Source organism: Gobius niger (assembly GCF_951799975.1).
Source record: "Gobius niger genome assembly, chromosome: 4".
NCBI classification, from domain to species: domain Eukaryota; kingdom Metazoa; phylum Chordata; class Actinopteri; order Gobiiformes; family Gobiidae; genus Gobius; species Gobius niger.
In genome coordinates, this window is record NC_136855.1 from 29,325,447 (window position 1) to 29,351,439 (window position 25,993).

Genomic DNA, 25,993 nt, shown 5'->3' on the forward strand with positions numbered 1-25,993 from the left:
TAACGGCTGTTATAATTTACAACAGGGGTTAATAAGATGTGCCTTTTGTCCAAAAAGTTAAGATATTTTTTCTCCCAAGTTTGCAGTCTACAGTATGTAGCAATGGACTATTCCCATGCACACACAGCATTTTTCAGATATGACTGAATTGCAGCACATGACAGTATAACTTAACCAATAGAAATCTATACAAAAATACACAGCTTTATTGTAAGAGTAAATTAAGCCTTCCCTTTTCATGTCAACACTAGGTCAGTAAAAGTCTACAGGACCCATTTAAGATCAAGTTTGCTTGCAAATATATCTGGGAAAAGCCCAGAGCATTTTTCATGTACCTTTCTTTCATCAGCCTTACATTCACATGAACAATGACAAAAATTAAAACAAAAACACTCTATACAGACAACATAGATAACTTGTTATATCACAAGTCAACGACCTCTCACGCAGCAACATGACGTCACTTTTAACACAAAATATTGTGATATTTCCCCAATAAAAGAAACAAGGGAAGCCTTATCACAAGGCTATGATATAGTTACAAGCTTTCTTTCCAATGTAAAAGATAAGATGAAAGATTTTGAATTAATTGTTATGTGTTCAAAGAGAAAATAGCCACACAATGGTACAACCTGACCTATATGTGGAGTCCCCACTGTAGCCGACTCTGAAAGTAATTGCACATAAATACAATATGACATTGACAGTCAAAAACAGTCAAGGCTTGCCACTTTAGACTTGATTCCTAAATAGAAAATTATGCAAATAAAGTGACAGTTCTCAGCAGCTTGTGCTGATGTTGCCTTAATAAAAGGCACTTGATAATAAAGACAGATGGATGGCATCTAATATTTGATGCTTTTTGATATTGCACTTCGAAAGCGAAACAGAGAAAGACACAGAGTGAAGGTGCAACCAGCCGTTTGTAGGATGAAATGAAATTGGTTGGCACAGTGCAGGTTCAGCAGGAGTGGGTTGGTGATGTAGTGGAGTGCCAAATAACCCCTATTAGGGGCACATTAAAACTGCTTCTACACATTACTTGCCCTGAAGGTTGCTGAGCTCCAGGTCGTCTTTGCGCCGTTTTTGTTGGGTGAACAAGGAACTGAAGGGGTAGAGTTTGGCTTTGGCTGGATAGCGCTGGCCTGCAATGTCCACTTCATAGTCCCCTCTGTTGATGAAGTCTGGAGTGATGGGTGTTGGCAGCCCCTCTGGGCCTGGTGGGGGTGATACAAAGCCCAGGCACACATGGCGCTCCAGGGTGTAACTGTATGCACTGCTGGTCGTGCTGCCAGCCAGCTGACCATTGCGGTAGATGGGCTCACCCCACCACGGCCACAGGTCCAGCTCAGTGTCGTGGTCATCAAGAACCAACATGACAAACCTTCGAGTCGCACCCTCCTGCCGCTGTCTCAGTAAAGCCTCACGACCAAGAAAATCTGTGTCCTATTGGGATACAGAGACTGTTTAATACATAGTTTTTACCAAAAAAAAACACCCATAATAACAAATGGAAGTTTATAGTGGTCTCCTAATGTTTCTGTTGTCGAGTTCTACCTCTTGCTGAAACATTCAAACAGAATGCCAGCTACTGCGATTTGTTGTCCCTCAGACAATATCTATTCTAACATTTCAAAATTCTGTTTCATAACCATCCAACACACCTTATCAAACTTTACTCTGAACTCCCGTCCGCACTCCAGTGGTGTAGTGAAGGCATCCAGGTCTTGGCCCCAGAAGGCAAAGAATTTTTCAATTCGCAAACTGCGCAGTGCGTAGTACCCAGAATTACGAATCCCGTACTTTTGACCCACTGACATCACTTCATTGTACACATGGAGAGCATACTGTGAACATTAAAAGGTGACTGAAAATTAAAAACCTTGTTTGTTTTTTTACTTTATACATGATGAAATAATCTGTAATCAGTCCTCACCTCAATTGGAATATACAGCATAAAGCCTGGTTCCCCAGTGTGAGTCATGCTCATCACTCTGATTCCATTGGCGTATCCCACACTCATCTCCTGTAAGTGCACAATAAGGTCAGCGTTTTTCATTTAGAACTTAAGTGTTTTTTTTAAGAACATAACAATTTTCCTACCTTACAAAACATGGAGGGAAAGTGGTCAGGCGTCATTGAAACATATGACAACTCTGCCAGGACATCCATTGCCCGTGGTCCAATTAGATTAAGAGCTTTTTAAAAGGAAAAGCAGGAATGAAAATAAAAATAATGTCTCATATTTATATTTATATTTATATTATTTAAAAAAATAAATAAAAAAAAAACAGCACAACCAGCCAGTACCAGCCACTTAGACCCAATGACATCACACTGCCCTCACTGCCACACTCTGTACTTCATTTGCCAAGAATTGTGGCACAACGGCAAAGTCCACTTTATAGTATGTACAGTTTTATTTTGCAGTATTTGTACTGACCTGTGTACTTCCAGCTGACATCCTCTAGGTGGAGGTGTGGATCATTGGGCATGTGCTTTTTGATCCAGGACCAACAGTGAACTTGTTGGTCTGTTGGAGAAACTATAAAGAAACTGCAAACACGACACTGTTGAAGCGCTATTGTGCATAAATATCATGTAGAAAACATGTATTTTCTAACCTGTTCTTGCTCAATCGTACCACACTGCAGTCATTCTCATATCCTCCCCTATCATTCAGCATCCCAGTGTGTACAATATGTCCAACAGGAACATCAAGGTCATTTGAACACAGATGTTGAAGCAGAGTGAGGGCCTGGTCTCCAGCTGACTGTAACATAAAGAGACAACAACTCAACAAAAGAAAAATGTCATGCATTTTTCAATAACAAAATGTACGGTTAGATATATATTATAAAACATACTCACTTATGCATTATGTTAACATAAAGGGGCTCAGGCACCACACTTGAGAAAGCAGGTTTGATATAAATTATTGGGAGCATACTGTTAAGTTACTTACAGTAACTTCAAACTTTGTAAAAGAAGACATGTCAATGACACAAACGGCCTCTTTGCAGCACTTGACTTCTGCTCCAACAATGTCAAACCAGTCCGGTTTGTAGAAAGTTTTACTTTGGTCCAGTGAGAGCAGATCTGAAATTTAAATTTTGCCAAGAGTGAAGACTTGTTTGTTTCTTTAGCAAACAAAAACAAAAATAAGCAAAAAGTTAATCTGTGCTACCTTTTCCTGGAGGAACAAAATATTTGGGTCTCTCAAAGCCATGTTTCTCCATCCAGCGAGCTCCCTGTGTGTCCAAACGATCATACAGAGGGCTAGTCCTCAGCTGGCGGCCTGTCTGAAAGTCCCATCGTGGCACCTTGAGCTCATATAACAGAGCTGAAATTTACACAAAATACAAAGTGAATACATCGTTGTTCTTATTCATGAAACTACTTTGCACTGTTTAGCAATATCATTTATTTTATTAAGCAAATAACAACATTGTTTCGATGTAGTTGTGAAGACACCGATCCAAAGGAAGGAGCAATGACTTACGCATGACTTCCATGACTCTGTGGCGCAGAAAGGTTCGACTACTTTGCAGGTTTCCAAAGCGCTTGATGTCGAGTGGCCAGACATTGGCAGAAGGGTACCCATAGGTCATCCATTCAGCTAGAAACCTTAGAAGACCACCGGGATTACAAGGGAGAATAAATATGTAGATATTTTAAGTAATTATTGCATACTTTCCGGCTCCACCAGCAAAAGCCAAGCCAGATGAGTTCATTCCTGCCAGAACGTAGTATCCAGAAACGCCTGGCGTCTCCCCCATTAGACAGCGCATATCGGGGGTAAATGATTCGGGGCAGTTGACCAACTGATGAATTTCTGCAGACTCCAGATTTGGCATTCTTCTCAATAGTGCACTCAACATGGGTTCTATAGCAAAAAAGTACACGCTTGTGAGTAATAATAGAATATTTGGGTTCAAATTACCTAAGCAAAGTCAACAAATGTACTTTTATCAAAAAATAATTATCCCACATAAACATAAATTTGGGAGGTTGTATTTTGCAGTTTTCTGTTTGTCTAAGTGTCTACCATTTGTGGACTATCCAAAACAACTATCTTTTTTCTGTTACTTCTAATCTGTAAACACTTCTGTCACTGAAACATATGCTGAAATAATTTAATCAGAAAAACGGTTGAAAAGATGTCACTTACCAAAGTGGTCCCAGTCTTCCTGCATATTCTGGATCTCCAGCTGGTTGCGACCCTCAGTAAAAATGGGTTTTGGGTTCTTCTCAAAACCCCCAGAAAGAAAGCCTCCCTGCCAGGGTCGTGCATAAATCCTTCCATCCATATCAACTATCACTACAGAGAAGACGAGTGGTTTATTTATCTGAGGAAAATCAGCGCTCACGCATGAATCGACATATGCAGCGTTTCATACCCGGTGTATTGGCTTGAGCTGGATCTTCAGTTGGTTTAGTGAGAAGGTAGAAGTGTTCACATCCATGAAGAGGAATAGACACTTTAATCTCACTTGCTTGGCCAAGCTCATAGGCCCACTGAAACAGAATGAATATTAACAGAGCAGTTCTTCTGGTTACAGACTCAATCTCATACTGTAACATTCCTAACCTAACTCACCTGTCCAGCACAATTCACAAAATATTCACACTCAATGGAGCCACGATCTGTTTCCACAGCCATCACCTGCCCTTTCTCCACCACAACTTGTTGGACAGTGGTTCGCTCCAATATTTGGACGCCTGAAATACAGAGTGTTCTTGAATGCACAGTACACACTGTAACCACCATTACTACCAGGATTCAGAGTAACTACTAGTATTCATTTGATATATGTGAAAATTCAAAATTGCATTACCATTTGGACATAGTAAAATAGATTAAATTAAAACAAATTGTAAAGCCTTTCATTTAAACTTACGGTACTTAATATAATATTCAGTCAAAAATCAAAACATAGACCTACAATGAGAGATAGAATTTTCTACAACGGTTTTATATACATTTTTACAAAACCAGATGTTTACATACATTTCATTCATTTTTGGTACCACTGCCTTTAAACTGTACAACTCGGATCAAAAGTTTTGGATTTCCTTTCACAAGCTTCTCACAATAGTTGGCAGGAGTTTTGGTCCATTCCTCCAAACTGAACAGAACTGGTGTAACTGAGCCAAATGTGTAGGCCACAACATTGCACATGCATTTTCAGCTCTGCCCAGACATTTTCAACTGGATTAAGATTGTGATGTGATGACAAGTGGCTTGTTATCCTTAAGCCACTTTGTAACCAGTTTGGCAGTTTGCTTTGAGAATTGTCCATTTGGACGATCCATCTGCGGCCAAGCTTTAACTTCCTGGCTGATGTCTTGAGATGTTGCTCCAATATTTCTACATGGTGTTTTTTCTTCATGATGTCATCTACTTTGTGAAGTGCACCAGTCCCTCCTGCAGCAAAACAACCCCACAGTATGATGCTGCCACCCCCGTAATTCACAGTTGGGATGGTGTTCTCAGGCTTGCAGGATTCCCTCTTTTTCATCCAAACGTGACTATAAGCATTATGGCCAAACAATTTTTTTTTTTCCGTCAGACCACAGGATATGTCTCAAAAAATTTAAGTCTTTATCCTTGTGTGCATTTGCAAACTCCAATTTGGCTTTTTTATGTTTCTTTTGGAGTAAGAGCTTCTTCCTGACAGAGTACCCTCTCAACCGATGTCGGTACAGGACTTGTTTCAGTCTGGATCATGACAAACTCTTACCAGGTTCAGCATCTTCATCAGGTCTTTTGCATTTGTTCTTGGGTTGATGTTCACATTTCAGACCACAGCACATTTATCTCTGGGAGACAGAACCCGGCTTCTTTCTGATCTGTCTGACTGGTAATTTCCATCATTGTTTGAACCACTGAACCCGACACCTTCAAGTTTCTTGAAATTGCACCCAAGAATGAACCAGACTTGTGCTTCCAAGGACATGACATCGTCATCTGGGCTTTCCCAAATTGCTTAAAGGTGTAATTTAGTGTACCGGTATGTAAACTTCTGACTTTGTAGAAAGTAACTAAAACAATTCTCTCATTCTCATGCCATTTAGCAAATAGAAAGAATTTTGAAAATTCTAATTGATCTAAGAAAGGAAAAAGTTAATTCTGGCTTCATGTCAGACAGACACTGAGGAAAAATGCATATGTGTCTTTTTATATAGTGCATGTAAAAATCTGTTGTCCCCTGTATTTAATTGGGACTGAATTAAGACCTTAAACAAAACCGGCTTAAAAGACATACAAATAAGAAAGATTTAAACGAGCCAAACCGTGTCCAGCTGCTGCCACAGCGAGTGCGTGGTTAACATCAGGCGAGGAAACCACTGCATCCTCGGGAAGATGGAGAGCCCCCACCAGGTCATGAATGTTGACAAGTGGATGGAGTTTAGCTACATCCTTTGGCTTGATAATGTTACAGTTTATGCCCATGACTCTAAACAAACAAACAAAAATGTTTAAATTTCTTAGGGACCACAGTACCTGTATGTTGTGTGAACCCAGACTATTGGCCAGGCATACACTCCATAGTGAAGTTTCGATTCAATTTTATTTGAGTGGGTTCTTACTTGAGCCTGGATGCCAAGCGCTTCAGAGAGATGAGTCTATCTTGATTTTGAGCAAGGCATAAAGACCCTGTCTTCACATACCCTACATAAAATATAGATCATGATGATGAGGATGATGTGAGGATAAACATAGAACGGACTGCCCAGGAGAAGATACTCATTAAACGCATTCACCTGTTTTAACTCCTGTCTCTTTCTCCAGCTGCTGGTAAAGAGTGTTTGAATAGTTTGCCATTTGACACTCTATGGAAATAGGCTTGGCAACACTAACAATACCAGCACACAATCTAGTTGTTCCCGCACCGAGTCTTCAATAACACAAAATATACAGTCATTACCAAATACATTGACAAATACTGTAAAGTAGACATATTAACTATACAGCAACAAATCTTACCTGCCCTGCTCAAGCAGCACTATCTCTGTCCATCCCAAGCGGGCCAGATGATAGGCCACTGATGTGCCCACAATCCCTCCACCACAGATCACTACACGGGCCTGTCCAGGCAGGGGAGGCAGCTGGGAGTCAGTGTTGCCAGCCTTGCAGGAAGGAGAAGTCCACAGAGCCCTGCCTGTCAGTCTGTGGCCTGTCTGAGGGAGCAGCAGCCTGGGGAGCATGGCAGGGACCAGAGCCCTGGAGCCCCGCACACAGCTGCACATGGCCTTTGCAACAAGCTGAGGAGAAAAAGGGCAAAGAAAGTAATTGAGTTAATGTTAATATAACCATAACACAGTTAGTGCATATATGTTATAACTGGTTGAACTCATATTCAACTGTAACGCTGCTATTATTACTATAATGCTATATTTACTTGGGTAGAATCAAATATCAGTTGCAGACAACAGGAAGGCCAGGCAACCCAACAACAAGGTGAACACAAAACACGTTAGACCTTCAGCTGTCTCTTTGAAAACAGCCTTCTGTCAAACTGCTGCTAGCTCCAGAGCTGCTATCACTGCAACTACTACGCAGCTTACGAGCTTGTCCGTGTAAGAAGAATGTCAGTCGATCTACCATACAGATGTGTGATGCAAATGTGATAGTTGATCTAGTACATGCTTCTATGGTAAAGGTATTATTGCGCAAAGTAGATTAAATGTTAGCATATCCTGACTAGCGTAAACACATGCTAAAGCTAGCTAGATTAAGTGACAGTGACTTTCACATAACATAAACACACATTGCCTTCTTCAGCAATTAAGTCTACAACACTCACCCGATCAATTCAAGACTCAAACTTAAAGTCCAAATCTCAACAGAATGTAAAGGTCCGGGAGGCAACTTCTGTTGCGGTTCTTCCTTCCGTAAAGTTATGATCATTACTGACGGACAGAACTTCCGGTGTGGTTTATTCAACATTATCTGCAGAGCTACTAGAGGAATATGGCCTGGGCAATAGTGTCTGATGTATAATTTTACTTCTCTGCCGTCCCTTTGTTCTTGCTTAAATTTAGTTTGTAGATTACACGACCTTTAGCGCCGGCCTGCCCTGCACATCAGTGTTTCTCAACCAGGGGGCACTTGGAATATGTTCGGATTTGAAAAGGTGAAACTGAGTAGTATTTCAATTTTACTTTCAAAGGAAAGTTCATTTTAATGAAGCTTTTCAGTAAAATGCTTTGAGTATTTTAGCTTCATTTTGGACCATAGATATAAAATACATATAATCATATGATAATAACATAATAATACGTTTTGGACACAACACTCATCTCATGAATGTCAAAATTGTCAAAAATATGGACAGGATCCTCGAGGTAATAAAAATGATTGACTCAAGTACGTGAGACAAATAAGGTTTGATTAGTATGTCAAGGTGCTGTCAAATTAATGACCACACGGTGGTGCTGTCTACTTGATAATTGTGGGAAAACTATAAAGAATAAATTGACCCAAGACACACAATCAGTTGCTGCATGACAAGTCACAAAGGAAATAGTAAACTATTTTATTGACATTTTTTAAATTCAGCTATTTACAGTTTTTCTTCTTGAACAATTAAAACACAACACACACTACTACATTTCTATGATATACTTTGATCCAACATCTGACATCAGTATGCGGCCTCGGCAGCTTGATGTGTGATACAGTTTGGCACATGTCATTTAGTATAGCCTATGTGGCACACAGATAATCTTTCAGTTAATGTACAACAGGAAAAAAATACTACCTGTAAAACTCACATGTATTTGATTCTGAATTAATTAATTCTGGCTTCATGTGAGCATATTTCATAGATTATAATTAACAGTGTAATCTATGAAGGCATTTCTTTCTATAACATATTCAACAGCAGTGTCTGCAGTAAAACAAACAAAAGTAGTGACGCTACAATTTCACCACTGCCTCTAAAAAATGAAAAAATTAAATGTATACAGTCCATTTCAGCTTGTAGTGGATAACAACAGTCAGATATAGCTCTGTTACAAATGACCATAACAAAAACACTAAAAATGACCCCCAAAAAACATTCCAGCAGTACTCTCCAGAATTGTATAAAGCGTTTGGATATTTCACTGTTGACAGTTTAAATGCTGCGGCGTCAGCTCTGTTAATTTGTTTAGAGGTGTGTGTCACATAAATGGGTCTGTTGTTGAGTGAGCAAGAGAAAATGTTCAACAGCTCAATAGACACATGCCATTCAGGAATAACCTTGTGATAACCAAATTGTAGTCACCATCTTCATTAAGACTTTTTAATTGAACAGTTTATAAAGGCTTGATGTTTCTCTTAGCTTTTGGCAACAATGCTTTAGATTGTGGTCTATTTGAGGTCTATTTTAAGGGCTCGCTGCCATTCATGTGTGTTGTTCTTTTCAGCACCATTAGGTATTAGCCTTCTTCAATAAGTTCTGATTTATTGTATCACTAAAGCAAGATCTGAACAAAAAGTATTTGCTTCATATGCTGAATCATACACGATATAAAAGACTTTGACTTTTTTTTTCTTATTAGGATGGGCAAGTAACTTTCTCCTCTGCTATCTTGGGACCTGCTAGCATTGAAACTTGGAATCAATAGAAGAATATTTTAATTTTGTTTCCAACTTCCAAATAGAAGCACCTTTTAAGGCTGTGGTTCTCAACTGATACTGTAAGTTGGGACCCAAAAAAGTTGGGACCCAAAAGGCCTTTTAAAGTGGGTTGCCAGTGGTTGATAAAATTGACTATTGATGCATTGTTTTGATGGTTTAGCTTTGCTTGTACAGAACTTGTGCAGAAATAGCCTATTTCTAGAGCAAATAGACAAAACAGGGTTCAACTGCAAAATATTTTTATAACATGTTGAACTTAATACTTTTATTTGGGGCCCCGGCTGGTTGCAATTTACTGAGAGGTGGTCACAAAACTCCACTGATTAAGAGCCACAGTTTTAAGGGTACCCAGCCCTATTTGAACCTCATCTTGTTTAAGTCAACAGATTCTCAAATATCATTCATGCAAGAGGCAAGCAGATGACTGCTGCTAGATTTCGTTTTGTGAGGTGAGGTCTTCTGACATGCTGTTGAATTCAGTTGCTCGAGCGCTCATGCCTAGGTACTGCTTTAGGAATTCACTGAAACGTTTTTGGTTGTTCCACTTTCGGGCTGACTTACGAATGCCAATGAAACCGCCGTATCTTTTCTGATATGATCTTCCAGGGGACATTATCTTCTTGTAGCCATGCCGCCCTTTTACAAAGCCTCCAAACCTCTTTGAAACACTCAACCCTGCATCACCTTGTGGTGTCCCATCAGCATCAACCTGTTCCGGCCCCACCTCATCCTCATAGTTGTCCTCAAGAGACAAGGCATTCTGGGAATTGTAGGCGGTGTTCATCAAGCTGCCCTTGTCCCCCATGTCACTTTCATCAAGTCCAAATGATCGCGCTACATGGTCAAAGCGCTGCAAGGCGACGGGCAGAAGCAGATCGTTTTCTACTGGCTCCTCCTCATCTGGAAAAAGAGATTCCACCTCTTCCCGAGATCTCTTTCTTGCCGGACCCTTCAGAGCCTCGAATGGCCTAAGCAGCGCTTTACGACAAAAGTCCCAAGAAAAAGCTGGGGAGACGTTTCCTTCACACTCAATAAGACATACCTAAGACACAAAGAGAAATGAATTATTACCATATCTCGAATGTCGCTTAGAATATGTAACAGCTGAAAGTAAAAACAAGTAGTGAGTAATAAAATAACCTTGCTTTGGGTATAATGTATATTGATGTATGGCATATCATTTCCACTCAAAGATAGCCTATATAAAAGTGGTAACATGGACTCTGAGTTTTAATTTGGGCTTGGGTATAGACACAATTTAACCTTTTAATACTTAATCATTCAATAGTTTACTTTTGTTTGTTTTTAAAGCTTAGGTACGTATTATTATCAGAACTTTTTACAATAAAATCCTTAAATCCTTAAAGGGGCGAGATGCAAGTTCGCCATTTTATACTCTCTACTGCCACCTCAGGTCATACGTGTAACTGCAACTTCTATATTAAGCTTGTGCAAGGTGGAAAATCGTTTTTGAGTGACAGTGCAGGATTTTAGAGGCAGTTGAGGTGAACAGGTCTGGGCTCATTCTACACATTAGGACATGGCTGGAACATGTAGAGGGAGGAAAATACATAATTTTCACATTTTTAAACTCCGTATAGTCCCTTTAAGCCCATCCACTAAAGTGTCCAGCGCTTTGAGCTAAGACCCTGTCTTAAAAACAAACGGTACGTGTAGGCTACTATAAATTTTACTATAAAATGATGTTCTTATGGCCATCTAAACTAGATGATCGATAAGGCCAGATAGAGGGCTCACCACTGTGTTGAAGCTGAGCCGTTTGGGCAGTATGTGGCTGCAGGAGAGACAGTCGGCCTGGCAGTCGCTCCGTCCCAGGTCACACAGACAGAGCAGCAGCAGAGCCACCGCGGTCTTCATCATTCCACCGTCTCCTGCACATCAACAGACATGTGAATCATCCACAAAGATCACATTCTTTAACAGAGTTAGTTTAAATAAATATAATAACAATCGTAACAGACAACACAAAATATATTAATGATGTCTATTTTATTATGTAGCAAATGAAGTAATATTGAAACTTTGACTGAATAGATATAGGAAAACAGCGCTAAAAATGCAAAAAGAAAGAGATGTGCCAAAGACTAAGTGGTTTGACCTTCTCCTGGTGGGAACGGCCCTGAGTGTGGGGCCTGACGTCAGAGACACGCTGAGAGTTTTCGACTCATTTAACAAACTCGTTAACTGATTTAATTGACGCCTCAATCAATGCCTCTGGCGACAATTTGAGTCACTGTTTGTGCTGACATTACATCACCGAGCGCGCTTATAAAGATCACAACACACACTTAAAGCTTGGAATGTCTTGCACACTGTCTAATGCAATCGAAGGCACACTGAAATAAGAAATGTGGAATCATATTTTTGAAGTCAAGTAAAATAAAAAATCTATTTCCGAATGTTCTTTTAAATGCGAGACATGCGAGTAATGAAACTGATAAAAGCTTAATTGCTGAGCATGCTCTTTTTGCTCTAATCTAATTGGCAGTGACAACAGTCTACTCAATTAAAATTGAGCTTGTGATCATAGAAAGTTGAAATATTGAAGGACATAGGAGTGTAGTTTTAGCAGAAATGGATGTGGGAAAGGTGGACGGTGGTGGTTGCCAGATGGCACTAGATCTGGACAGCTTGCATCATTTGTCCTGAATGTGTCTCGCCCCCTGTCACTGACATCGAGCCGCAGCAGGTAACGCACGAAGGAGCTTTCAAAGCTTCTTGTTCTCTGGCCCAGCTGTGGTTTTTATTCAGAAATTATGATTAAGAACTGATAGTTAATTCATTCCAGAGCCGTAGTCAAAAGTCTTTGTCTTCAATTGACAACTCCTGCACGACTGAGAGCTTATACAAACATTCCGGAGCGATCCTTTTGTTCCTCTGTACTTTGTCTTTTATGTCAGGTATTGTACTAACTGCTGCAAGTTTAACAAAACCTAACTTAACAATGAGGTAGACAAGGCCAGGCTGAAATGTGACTGCTCTACTGAATTAATATGTTGTATAAAAAAAAATCATGAGCAAGATTTGAGTAAAAACATTTATATTAAAGAAAAAGCACCACATTACTGCAACTCAAACAGTAAATGTTAAAGATGTGTTGTTTACATGTTGTTGTTTCTTCTTCTTCTTTGCCCCTCAAGAGTCTACAAACGACTGATTCATTCATTACCCCCTACAATGACTCATGTTACGTTTCTCAATAGGCCTGACTAATCCTGAATTGTTTTGGTGTATCCATCATCATCATCATCTCTACATTTCAAAATTGTGGAAAGGCCTATTTCTAAAGCTATAGACAGCGCTATCCCTGCAGTGGTCTTTCATTCTGACACCTTGCGGGTTCTCGGGGGAGCTCTTCAAACACAATTAGTGTGGTTTTAATGAACTGATTAACCATTAAGTAAACCAGTTAATTAAGTCATTAGTGTCTGGTGCAGCTCTGAGGCGCCGCTCATGGGGGGATCCTACAGTATAGACAAGGAACAGACTGAGACCAACTTCGAGATTTATGAGCCAATTTCACTTCCTTCTACAGACAGAGGAGAGTTCATTATTTGAAAGCAAACTGCAAAATACTTCGGCGAAAAAACAGAGTAAAATATTAATTTTATCACTATGTATGTTTAGCTGTTTATCATAGAGAACCTTTTTGGCATCGCTCGCCTGTATGCTTTGAGTGTTAAAGGAATAGGCCACCATTTTTACAGTTAGAAGCTACCAAGCTGTTCCATGTTTTCCCTATTTAAATACGGTTATGTGAGCCTTTACACCAGCCATTCCCAAAGTCCGAGACATCGTGGACCCCTTATTGATCAGAAAATCTCTCGAGGCCCCCCAAATCATAATAGTTTACTCCATTCAAAGGATTTTTTTTTTATAATTTCACAGCTAAAATGACATTAAAAGTAACATCTAGTAATGACAGTAGGCTAAATACTGGTTTAAACTGGTGCATTTCTCTAGATAAATGCATTTTTCCTCCTGTAGTGCCTCTGAGGCCCCTCAGGTGGCCCTGGACCCCACTTTGGGAACCACTCCTTTACAGGATCCAAGTAACACAAAATTAAACATTTTCTAGGTGTTACGCCTCACAATATAGTGCCCCTTTTAACCTGCTTAGAAAATCGACATGTTTAATTTTGTGTAACTAGACTTGGATCGTGTAAAGGCTCACGTAACTGTATTTAAAGGGACTACACAGAGTTTAAAAATGTTAAAATTAAGTATTTTCTTCCCCCTACATGATCCAGCAATGTCCTAATGTGTAGAATGAGCTCAGACCTATTCCCCACAACTGCCTCTAAAATCCTGCACTGTCACTCAAAAAAGGTGTTAGTCCAAAGTGCCGTCATGCACGACCTTTAAAGGAACAGGCCACCGTTTTTCCATACTGAGATATGTTCTTACCTGAGCTTAGACGAGTTGATAAGTACCTGTCTGGTCTTTGTGCATGCAATCAGTCACACAAAACGACTAAAGATGTTGTTAGCATTTAGCCTCTACCAATGTATTCCTATAGCACCAAACGGGGGTGAAGTTAGAAGCGACCAAGCTCTTCCACGGCCAGGTTTGCTTCAACTCGTCTAAGCTCAGGTAAGAACATATCTCAGTATGGAAAAACGGCAGCCTATTCCTTTAATATAGTACCTTGCATCTAGTCCCTTTAAATAGGGGAAACGTGGAACAGCTTGGTAGCTTCTAACTTCACCCCAGTTTGGAGCTATACCTTTGCTTGGAGAGGCTAAATGCTAACAACATTTGCGTGACTGAGCGCACGCACAGAGACCAGACAGTTACACATCAACTCGTCTAAGCTGAGGTAAGTACATATCTCAGTATGTAAAAACGGTGGCTTATTCCTTTAAGACAGTTTTAGATGCGACATTGCAACACATAACCTGGAATGCTCCGCAGTGTGGCTTAAAAACTGACCACTTCCACCTTGAAACCCAGCACTACACTGTGGCCAAAGTTTCTTAGCCTATTCTAAACATAGCCTACACTTGCCAACTGATTTCCCAGGAGAACATGCACTGAATGACTGAAAATGTTTCTCTATTATTTCTTTCACCATTACATTTCTCATCAAGTCGGCCAATATAAAATAATTGACTCTGTGCGGCAAAAGTGTCCTAAAGCCGGATTATTCTTGCCTGGCTGGACACAGAAACTACATGTGGTACATTTCTCGACTTTACTTTTTCAAAGCTAAGCTGCAGCGAGGGCTTTTTACTTCATGCATATTAGAACTTGGACTGTTTCATCTGATAAAGGACTGCAATGTAAATTAAAAGAAAAAAAAAAAAGAAGCAGAATCTCCCCGCAAGACACAGCGAGGACTCCAGCGTTGTAACGGCAAAATCAGTATAGGCTTTGTTGGTTGATGAGGCACTTTGACAGGTAATTAAATGCTACTTTGTTTTTTTAGCCTCCAAACGACAGCGGATCACATTTATCCGTCAAAAAAAAGTCTCTCAGATTGACAAGTCGTCACGTGCCCACTCGAAATACATTGTCCTCTTTGTTTTAGTTTGGTGCACCGCATTGCGCAAGGACAGCAGATCCATTCGAGTCAATTGTTGAGGTTTATTATAAAATACACAAGCTCAATTACGCAGAATATCTTAATTTTCCTTCGTTCCTCCTCGTATGTCTTTGGGGGATTTGCTTGCTTATATTGCTACCTTGTTCTTGAATGAAATTAAGTGACACATTAAAGAGGAAAACTTTAAATGATATGCAGTAAACTATGAGCCGAGGATGTGGTGGCTGGGGTAAATAGGGTAGTACATGCTAATGCCTGTAGGCTAATGACAGAAGCTAAATCAATTTCCCTTCTGACTGGATCTAATCACCTCAAGTTGATTAATGTTAGGCCCACACACTGTCACACTGGGCCATCAACTCTTTTTTTTTTACTTATTATTTTGAAAGAAAGAAAAATGCTATGAATATATAAATAATAACTATCTGCATGTCCCACCATCCAAGTGGGGATGGTTTAGCAAGGAGGTTGTCATGGATTATTTGGTGTATCTTTGTGATTTTGTCGTACTCAAGTGTTGATTCGGATGAACGTCAGGGGGGTCATTTATAAAGGCAAGCTGAAAAGTACAATATGCTATGCTATTTTTACCATTTGAAATTGCTCGTTTTACAAGGCCCCAAATCTGTTATGTAAATTACAGATGATGCTAAATGTCCCCCGTCAATGTTGAACTGGTTAAGGTGAAGGAATTGGGGATGTTTAGAGATAATAACAGCAGATTCTGGGCTGTTTTTTCTTTCTGATCCAGCAACAAATAAAACAAATGCAGGCATACAAATTGAATTAAAGTCTGAGCTAGTTTTTAATTATTATACTCAGTTTCTCTATATGGAGCTCCAACAATTCTGAATGTAAAAATCCCATTCTCAATTCTGTGTGTGGTAACGAATGGAGATAAAACTCACAATATAAATATAAATATCTGTGCAATGGTCAGCAGCTTCAGCTATGATTTCTTTTTAAAGGTCTATAGCAGGGGTATCCAAACTTTTTTTCCATGGGGGGCCACATACTTGCATGCACAGGGTGAAGGGCCACAGATCGGTGGTGGTCAGTGCCGCAAAACCTTTGACTAGGTGTATTTAGCAAAGGTACCAGCTCTGCCTCACAATAAAATGTTACTTATTAGGTTAAAATTGTGTAGAATTATTAAACTTGAAATAAAAAGGGGCAACAATGGTGATGTGTGCCGATTCAGCAAGAAGGCTGAGGGCCACAAAAATATGGTCTGAGGGCCACATTTGGCCCCTGGGCCGCACTTTGGACACCCCTGGTCTATAGACATTTTCAATGGGATGTTTGCTAGCATGAACAGAGCCACTGGAGAGTTCTGCAAGAAAACTTTGGCCATTGGGATTTCTAAAAAAAAAAGTACGCTATATGTTAACAGTTTTAAAGCACATAACGTGAACGTATTTGAAAACACCGCACGATGCTTTTAGAATTCTCTGGTTTGTAAAGTTTCAGATAAGTTTTGTAATTTACTGGCTATTTCATGGTCAGAAGTTACATACATAAAAACTAGCCATGAACAAAACAAGACAAATTTGCTTCTGGAACCCGGTGGTGGGCGGGACTATCGAGGCTCCGCCCCGTACTGGAAGTTTAAAAAGAATCACATTCTAAATCTCTCTCTCACTAAATGTTTTTTCTTCTTCAAAAATAGTTTAAAAGCATGACGGAGACAAATCAGCTATGGGCTAACACTGACCATTGCACGGAGAAAATACAAAATATTTAAAAGTGTGTTTTATGTTTATGTTATTTTAAACTCTTTTAAACTCTTTTTTCTAAAGGTCTATGGAGATTCTGAGTGGGAGGAGCTTGAGCTGTCGAACATTGATGGAGTTACTGTTCAACAACTAGTTTTTTGATTAGAGTTTAATGTTGTTACTTGGTTCTGTTCAGATATAAGTACAAATGATTAAGGTCTGACATTTCAACATTGGCATTTATTAATGGATTATGGAGCTCCATCCATCCATCCATCCATCCATCCATCCATCCATCCATCCATCCATCCATCCATCCATCCATCCATCCATTTTCTTCCACTTGTCTGTTGCCGGGTCGTGGGGGCAGCAAATCACACTGCACCAGCCCCTTATGGCTCCTCCTGCAGGTGGTGGGTCCACAGAAGGACAGCATCATGGTTCTAACCAGGCCTTTTGATCTCTCATAAGGGGCTTCTGAACCGCTCTTTGTCTGACCTGTCACCTAGGACCTGTTTGCCATGGGAGACCCTACCAGGGGCACGAAGCCCCTGACAACAGAGCTCCCAGCATCATTCGGGCGCTCAAACCCCTCCACCACGTTAAGGTGGCGGTTCCAGGAGGGGGGATCATGGAGCTCTATCTCTATATGTTTCTCCGCACACATGAAGTCACACAATGTAATGTCATTCAACAATTACAAGCTCTTCAGGGAAATGTTACTTGTTCATCTACAGCTTACTGGACCTATGTAGCGTGGACATAGAAGATAATTGACATCCCGCTCGTACAAAAGGATGGGCGGTCCCCTGGTGAGCGGAGAACATTGTATACTCGGCTGAACACCGCATGTGCAAAGCCACACACCGGCCATGTCATCCAGTAATCTCTTTTCACTCATCGGCCTGTGAATGTGAGTGGTTCCTGGGGTCAAGGAAGTTGTTCCACGAAGGTAATGAGGTGTGGTAGAGAGAAACTAGTGATTCGCAGAAAGAAAGAGCACTGTTAAAAATAATTTGTACATTACATTCAGCCCATGAGAGAGGCATGAACGAACAAACGAGATGGTCGAGGGTTATGTGGGTTCTTTAAGTTAACTCCAAAGCTATTATCCTAACATAATAATTTTATATTTTTATGGTCGGATTATGTTCTATATAGGCCTATGGGGAAAAGTCATAAATGCTAGGAGATTAGGCAGGAGATGAATATCAACCCAATGTAAGTGGTTTGTATTATTCATTAGATTTCCAATTGACTGTATGTCTCCAAATCTTCCTCAGCTTAAAAAGTCATATTCTTTCTGTAATATGGCAAATCTTGAGTGGTAACTATGAAAAATATGTTAATTATTCACTCAAAGGGTAATTATCAAAAAGACGTAAATACCGCTGTGTGTAACAATGCAGTGTTGGCACTTTAAAAAACAGTAATCTTAAAAAAGGTCTGTCTTAAATACTGTCTCATGTCAAGACAGTTTCATCATTTACTCTCTCAGCTTCAGAACAAATACGCCATCATAGTTTTTCATGTTACTCCAAATAAACTTATCCAAGCATTCACTCGCTTGTGTAGTTCAAAGTGTGATCCTTTAAAACGGCTTTTATTCATAAAACCACGTAAGCACCGCAGCAATTCAGGCCTTAATAATTCATGACAAATCAGAATGGATGAATCACGACCTTTTACTAAATGTGACAATGTGTGACGACAGTGTGCAAGCGCCCTCCATATCATTTTTACTCTCACACATAGAGCTCCTTGAAGATGTTCTAGGACTGACAGGTTAATCCTTTAAAGATGATGCATTGATTTTGGTTAAAACTATCATTAGTGTTGTAGTGAAGGTCTATCATTTCATAGATCTTTAGATGGTTGCATGCATTCAGCTGCAGGAATTACTCTGGTCAATATTTGGCCCTCAAAAGTATTTATTAAGAGTACTTTCTATTGATATCGTAGAGAATGGTGCTAGGATTACAGGAGATTTGATACATTAATCATTTCCAAGTGGGAACAAAACTGGAAAAAATGCCATCTTATCTTAGAAAAAATGCTTGAATTGAGCTTGAAATAAGACTTTTAATGCTGTTTAATTTTGAGCAGGTTTGGACTCGTCTTGAAATAAGATTGCCAATGGAACAAGCATTAATTCGCTTATAATAAGAAAAATTAACTTGAACACTTAACATGAGACAAAAAAACTTGAAATGAGACAAAATAGTCAAGAACAATCTGTCTAGATCCATTGGCAATCTTATTTCAAGACGAGTCAAAATCGCATCAAAATCAGCATAAAAGTCTTATTTCAAGCACCTTTGAGTCATTTTTGTCTAAGATAAGATTAAATTTTTTTGGGATTGCCCAAAATGTGGAAAAAATGTGATATTAAATGCCCCACATTGTGATATTACTGTGCTATTTTCCTTAACTGTTTCAACAAAATTGTATCCCATTCCAACAAAGATTGCAGGCAAGTGTTGTTGTTGTCAAATTGTATCTAAACCAAACTAAAACAAAAATAAAAAGACAAAAATCAACGCTAAATTATGAAAATCATGCTAAAACTGAACCTTCTCCACAAGTTACAATGCATTTTGGTTTTATGTTATCAAAAAGAATAGGTAAATGAAAAGACCTCAGCAATTTTGTGATCCTTTGTGGCTTCTTACAATATAGACATGCACCTAATATTGATATTGCAATAACAATAATACTGCGATATATTGTGCAACTGTAACAGATTCAGTGCAAAGAAATGTAAGCAGGGTCAAAGATCACGCACCTCCCGGACCCCCTCGGTCACTCATGTCCCCCCCCAGTGCCTTACCTGTGCTGAAGGTGATGCTGTGGGTGCCTGTAGGTCTCCCTGGGGGGTTGCAGGATGATGGTGTATGTTTGTCCTTCCTCACCGTCAGTTGGTTTTCTGGCTACGTGGAGGCTGGTTGCTGCTGCTCTTATAGGGACTCACCCCTCCCCTTCAACCTCCTCCTCCAATTCACTCGCACATTCAAAACTCCGCCGTTCTGTGCTTGGGGAACACCGGCGGGATAACGTATGAAGGTCATGTTTGGGCAAGTTAGGGCTGAAACAATTAATTGGATTACTTGCGATAAATCAGAAATAATCATCAACCAGTTTAATAATCAGGAATTGCTTACCTGAGAATATGCAGACTCTAAAACAGCTGGGAGAAGGAACCAGAGATCAGCTTTGCAAATGTATATATGACGATAAATGAATCTGATTCCTGTGATGATCTGCTCGTTTGGAGAGATTGTAGTTTCAGGATTCAGTGGTGTGTTGTTTCTTCTTTGTACACATCTCCACACACTAACACATGCACTTTCCCCCTCTCACTCCTCCTGGTCAGTCTCCTCGTGCCCAGAGTGAGTGGCTGGTGAATCTCAGAAGCAGTCGATGACTTTGTTTATCGCCGACCTAAAGGCAATAAAAGAGATCGTTGTACATGACTCGTGATAAAGTCGGAATAGTGATCTCGATTTTGAGAATCAATTGAGGCGATATTGACCAAAATAAAGATCTCAGTGTTTTGGGGGTCTTTCTCGATAAGGATGATGAAGCGAATTTTTTCCAAAACATCAGAAATATACATATCCAATTTTTTATTTAATTTTATTTCAATTTTTTCTTCTTCTATTTTTTCCCAATATTTTCCCATTTTTTTACCCAGTGTTTCCTAAAGTTATTTCCTTTCCCCCCCTATTTTTCCCTAATTTCGTTCCCTAATTTTTTCCACTTGTTTCCCCACATTACTTGACATTGGAGTTGAACTCAATATTGCACATTTGCATATCATTCAAGCAGCAGTTCCGATGTTATTTACATACATTTGGGGGAAACATTTTGTCATGAGGGGTGAGTGAGCTGATTAATCATTACAAATGTGGAATTAAATCATTTTGCTGCACAGAAGTATTAATAATCGTCCTGAACAGAGGGTCACATTCAGCTTGTTTGGCTTATGTTTCATTTGTTTTCTCCAGTTTACTCCAGGGTGTCCAGTTCAATCATCATGTTTGGCCTCAGCCTCCGACCTGCCTGTATCTTCTGCCAATAATCACTCTCACCTGTCCCAGACACCTGCTGTTCTTCAGTCAGCATCAGGCTTTCCTTTTTTCCACCACCATAGGCATGATAAAGCCACTGTCCTATACATTAGCACACATATTCACCTTAGAATCACCTTAAGGTTTTATTTAAAAGCATTACTGGTGAAAACCTGGGTCTTCATAATAATAAACCAAGCAAGTGAACGTTATCAAGATCAAGAATCACGATGTACACTAGCATTGCTCACTTGTGCATTACTTTCTTTATTAAAAAGTGTTTTACTTGTAGTTTTTTTGTGAAGGAGAAGCAAGCGGAAATGTGTCACTCCCACACAGATTAGGGTGTGCCGCATGTCCCTCTGCCTGTCTCTTAATGGTGCACAACAGCATTACTGTCATTCTGATCACATACAAAAATAAGAAGTGGAAACATCAGAGAGCACGACGCGTGCAAGCGCCACTCTTCCCTATTACGCATCTGTCCGGCCTTTATAACTCAGCGGATGTGTCCTGCCTGAGTCTGATAGGGGTGGCTACGCTTAAGCTCAGGTCTGCTTCGTGATTCAGCAGCGGAGGCACCAAGGAGACACACAAACATTTAAATCTGAAATTAAAACAGCTTGACTCCAAGCGACACTCCAAAAACACAGTCCCAATCATAGACTTTGTTATTCAGACGGTTAATCAGAGCTGCATGATAGAATTATTTAATGATTCTGTTTAACACTTGAGGGATCGCTTATCAAGACAGGTGCTAAGAGTGAGTGCAAGCTCATACAATTTTGTGGGCATGTTGCACCTAATTGACCATTTGAAATATCCAGTATTACAGAAATAGGGCCCCACATGTAATGCTGTGTGTGTAAAAAATTGAAAAAATACTCTCCTACTGACGCACTTTTGCATGTACTTCTTGTTTTTAACAATAGCAAACACTTGGTAAATGACCCTCTTGGTGCCTACTGTGGACTGTAAATCAAAAGTTACAATCTTAACTATGGTTCTAGGAATCCCAGAAGACTGTGCGGAGATGAAAGCACCAAATTAACATCCCCTGTTGCATGCACGAAGAGTCGTGACTTTACATTTGCCTGTAGGACAAACAGCGACCAGACTCTAAATGATCACAGGCCACAATGACTCCTATCAAACTAAATGGAGAACAGATTCAAGTAGTGCACTTAGCGGTTGTGGCGTTTCAGATAATGTACAATTGACCTTTTTGAACACCATGAACTGCCAGAACAGTCTGAGCACTGATGGTCACAGACATCCTCCTCTGTTCCAGATGGATGCTGAACAGAGACTGAAAACGCATTGTTTTATGATTCGTATTGCTTCAAACTACATCCCCCTGACATTTATTATAGTATATTTAGAACCGTATAATCGTAGGCCTTTCTGGTCACTTGTGTAAGTAGACTTTTTAAGTGAAAAGTAAGAAAAACGATCATTAAGATAAGATAACCCTTTATTGATCTCACAATGGAGAAATTCACTTGTTACATTCAGCTCTCAGAAACACTCAGGGTGTGCAGGAAATGTGCAAATAATTACATTGTAAATAGAGGTATCTTATATACAATGACTACCAAAAACTTTAAGGGGGCAAAAAGTATAAACGGAAAAAAATAAACATACTCTAATAAAAAATGTTATTATTAGCAGTGCAGGTTTACAGTCATAGTGCAAGTGGTTGATAAAGTGACGCAGATGAAGTGACGTAGATACAGAGATTATTGCACGTAGTTTTGCAAAGGGGTTATTGCACATTTACAGTCTTGTTGTACAGGCTGATGATAGTGGGGATGAAGGCCTTGCGCTCCTTCTTGTACTGAGGGTGTCTCAGGTGTCTCAGTCTGCCACTGAAAGAGCTGCTCAGTCCAGTGCAGTGGGTGGGAGTGGGAGGTGTTCATGATGGAGGTGAGCTTGGCTAACACCCTCCTGTCCGGCGAAAGGACCGTACCCTGGGGGACACCAGTGCTGCAGACTTCCACCTCAGACTCAGAGCTGCGCAGTCGCATGTACTAGTCTGTAAATTATGATTCGTATTTGGTAAGTTGTGGTATTTCTGATATAACAGATCGATGGTTTATTATTGCAATCAAACTTATTCACTTTACATAGTTCATTGACCAAGGGGAAACATACTGTAGTTTGCAGATCCGTGGTATTTAATTAATCAATCAATCAAATTTGGTTTCTAAAGCTAAAAAGCGCACAAGTCGCTTTTCAGAATAAAAAGCAGGTGTGCTTGTAAGTATTCTAGTTTGGCACAAAAGAACGCTTTACTATCAGGTCTTTAATCATATTTGTCAGAACAAAAACAGATGTTGTCATAGTTGAAAGACATGGTAGAAAGGCATGTACAGGCCTGTCAATAGATCATTATTGTGTTTTTGTCTTGTGGTCACTGCCTCATTACCTGATAGTCATCAGCACCAGTCTGTCACAGGCTCACTGCAAATATGAGACTCACGTACTGTAACTTTAACAGAGAAGCCACAGTTTGTCTTATTTTTGACCTTTCATAACCTGTTATTTACTCACACAGGACAGCTCAGTGCAGCACAGAAATTGTTTGGAAAAAAAATAACTTTTTTTTTTGGTAATAGTTTGTAATAGTTGCCACTTTCTCTTCATAATAAACCGTTTATAGTAAAAAAACAAATTACCTTCTAGTTAACATTATGAATTTCTTCCCAATCTAATTATGGGAGAACAGATAATGAGAACGTAGTCATCAGACAAATGTCATGAACAGTTAGAGTTTTTATCTCCACAGAGTGGCCTAAATGGAGGAAGTAAACCTCGGTCACATCAGATGATCGTCCTGACAGTAATGATGGACCATCCACAGTTCTGACTCATTGGCTGCAGCTCATCGAGTGCGTACTGCTGATTGCACATGTACACAGCTCCAATGGGGACGTAAGAATTGTAAAAGAACCATTAGATTGAGACAAAGTGCACTTAATGGATGTTGATTGATCTTTGATATGGCTTAAAAGACATCCAAACACAAATTACACAACACAAGTACTGTATATACAAACATATTTCTCATGTCATGATTTTTATTGCAGGTGATTCTTTTTTGTGGCTAGTGGGACCTTGTATCATGTATTTATTGAATCCCAGTAAAGACTATTCTTGCTGGGGTCCAGATTAATGCTTGAAGATTAGCCCTGATGAAGACTGCCATGTTGAAGCTCTTTAGCGTCACTTGTTCAATAAAGGAACAATGTCAGAGTGCCTCGGACACTGCGTTCATCCTGAATGCATGAAGAGTTCAATTGCAAAAGCAGAACAGGTTTTTTTTTGTTATTCGCGATACTTCATTTGAGTGTATTTTTGATAAAGAACGAGTGACTCCTTTATAATAGCACTAATATGGGTGTGGTCATTAAAAACACTGCTCTGCGAGAGATACATTTCCCAGCAATACCTGTGAATTAGTCATTTCGTTCTCTGAGCAGCAGCTAATGGGCCATCACAGTATGCAAGACCTGTTGTGTTCATATCCACATTAGAAACGTGGTTCCACAAACAAGTTATTCTATTCAAAATTAATTAGTTGTATCTTTGACATTTGCAAAGGTTAGTCTTGTAGGATTTGTGGCAACATTAATTATCCTCAATAACAATAACTAGTATATAATTAAATATCGTTTTTAAATTCTTAAATCACAACAACATTTGTGGGGATTGGAAGGCTGGAAAGTGTTTGTTATAGTACCCTATATCCTAATTCCTCATAGTGTCTGTTGTCTGTTTCCAGGCGTTTCTTCCTGTCTTCACTCGACTTACGGGGAGGACAGAGTGAGGGTGCGCGATTTGCCGGACAATAACAGATAACAGAGCTTATCTTCTCTGGGCCAGACGTTTATAGTCTTGATCCAATCAAGACCTGCTTAAAAGAATTCATTGACTTTTGCGTCCGGCGTTCAAGCCCCGGTAAGAAGCAGGTTCATGGAAGACAAAGATGTTGATGAAGGGGTTCGGTAAATCCTTTGTCATATTGAAGTGGCCACTCTTATACGTAGATGCAACATTCCCACACCATTGCGTAGTCAGATTTTGTATTTGTTGAAATAAAAAGGACATCAATGCACTGGCCATAACCAAGAGTGCTGTTTTCAAAATAACAAAGCACTGGTGTACATCCTTTATCAAAGTGCTGAACTTTTCTTTTCCGTCTGTTATATGGTGTTAGTGGGAGTGCGACACAAGAGAACATCGATAATCACCAAATGTCATAGATTTGATGCAGTCACAAGCATCTGACCATGCCACTTTACTTCACACCAAGGCACTGAAAGGTCAGTGGGACTGCCCTATAGTCTTTCATTTGGACAGACAGGAAATGTCTGTTAAGGTTAATGGACTTTTTGCCAATATTATCGTCATCAGTGATCACTGGTTATGTGTTGTTCACTTCTCTCCTTCCTTCTTTTGTTGTTTTGTATTTAGAATTCACATTACAAACAACAAATAATAACAAAATTAAATACTGAATAAAAACGAAATATCTTCTATCTTTGTTTTCTCAATAGTTGTAAAAAAGATGGCTGCATAGCTGACATTACTGGAACACTAATCAATTGTTTCGGTCATTCCTCAGTGACGACACAGCCTGCATCACTGGAGGACGTCCTGCTCGTCACAGCTTTGACCCGACCAATGGGGTACCGTCCGCTGCTCTCTCCTCTCTCCCTAATCTCCCTAATACAACATGTTCAGGCAGAGGCCAATTAGGCTTAAATCCCACCTCCACCTCAGTAAACCATTTATCAGCCTTTAAAAGGCAGACCACCATGGCCTCCTCATTCACGAATCATGAGTAAATGATTGGATAAATATATTTTCCCATCTCTGGCCGTGACAGCCTTTTGAATCTATTGGCGATAATGATGACAAACCGCCTAGAATGGCCTATCAATTCAGTGAAATACCCATTATTTTATGGAAGGTAGTCATCAGCTGGTGAGAGGTCTTATTATAAACC

At 39.8% G+C, this 25,993-nt stretch overlaps 2 protein-coding genes across 2 annotated transcripts; both read right to left on the reverse strand.

The window, feature by feature from the left end:
- Positions 1-41: 41 nt before the first annotated feature.
- pdpr (pyruvate dehydrogenase phosphatase regulatory subunit) lies at positions 42-7,267 on the reverse strand. The gene is made up of 17 exons (XM_079555007.1): positions 6,992-7,267; positions 6,769-6,902; positions 6,595-6,676; positions 6,298-6,461; positions 4,601-4,722; positions 4,401-4,518; positions 4,172-4,321; positions 3,694-3,886; positions 3,503-3,627; positions 3,188-3,343; positions 2,966-3,099; positions 2,625-2,773; positions 2,444-2,556; positions 2,104-2,198; positions 1,937-2,026; positions 1,665-1,847; positions 42-1,446 (listed from the first exon to the last, which is right to left on the reverse strand). Exons 1-17 carry the CDS (start codon positions 7,252-7,254, stop codon positions 1,039-1,041), a joined length of 2,679 nt encoding a protein of 892 aa, XP_079411133.1. The 5' UTR covers positions 7,255-7,267; the 3' UTR covers positions 42-1,038.
- A 2,171-nt stretch (positions 7,268-9,438) lies between these two features.
- Positions 9,439-19,866, reverse strand: pnoca (prepronociceptin a). Its single transcript, XM_079555914.1, has 3 exons — positions 19,743-19,866; positions 11,390-11,523; positions 9,439-10,673 (listed from the first exon to the last, which is right to left on the reverse strand). The coding sequence occupies exons 2-3, from the start codon at positions 11,510-11,512 to the stop codon at positions 10,062-10,064; spliced, it is 735 nt and encodes a 244-aa protein (XP_079412040.1). The 5' UTR covers positions 11,513-11,523; positions 19,743-19,866; the 3' UTR covers positions 9,439-10,061.
- Between the last annotated feature and the right edge of the window lie 6,127 nt (positions 19,867-25,993).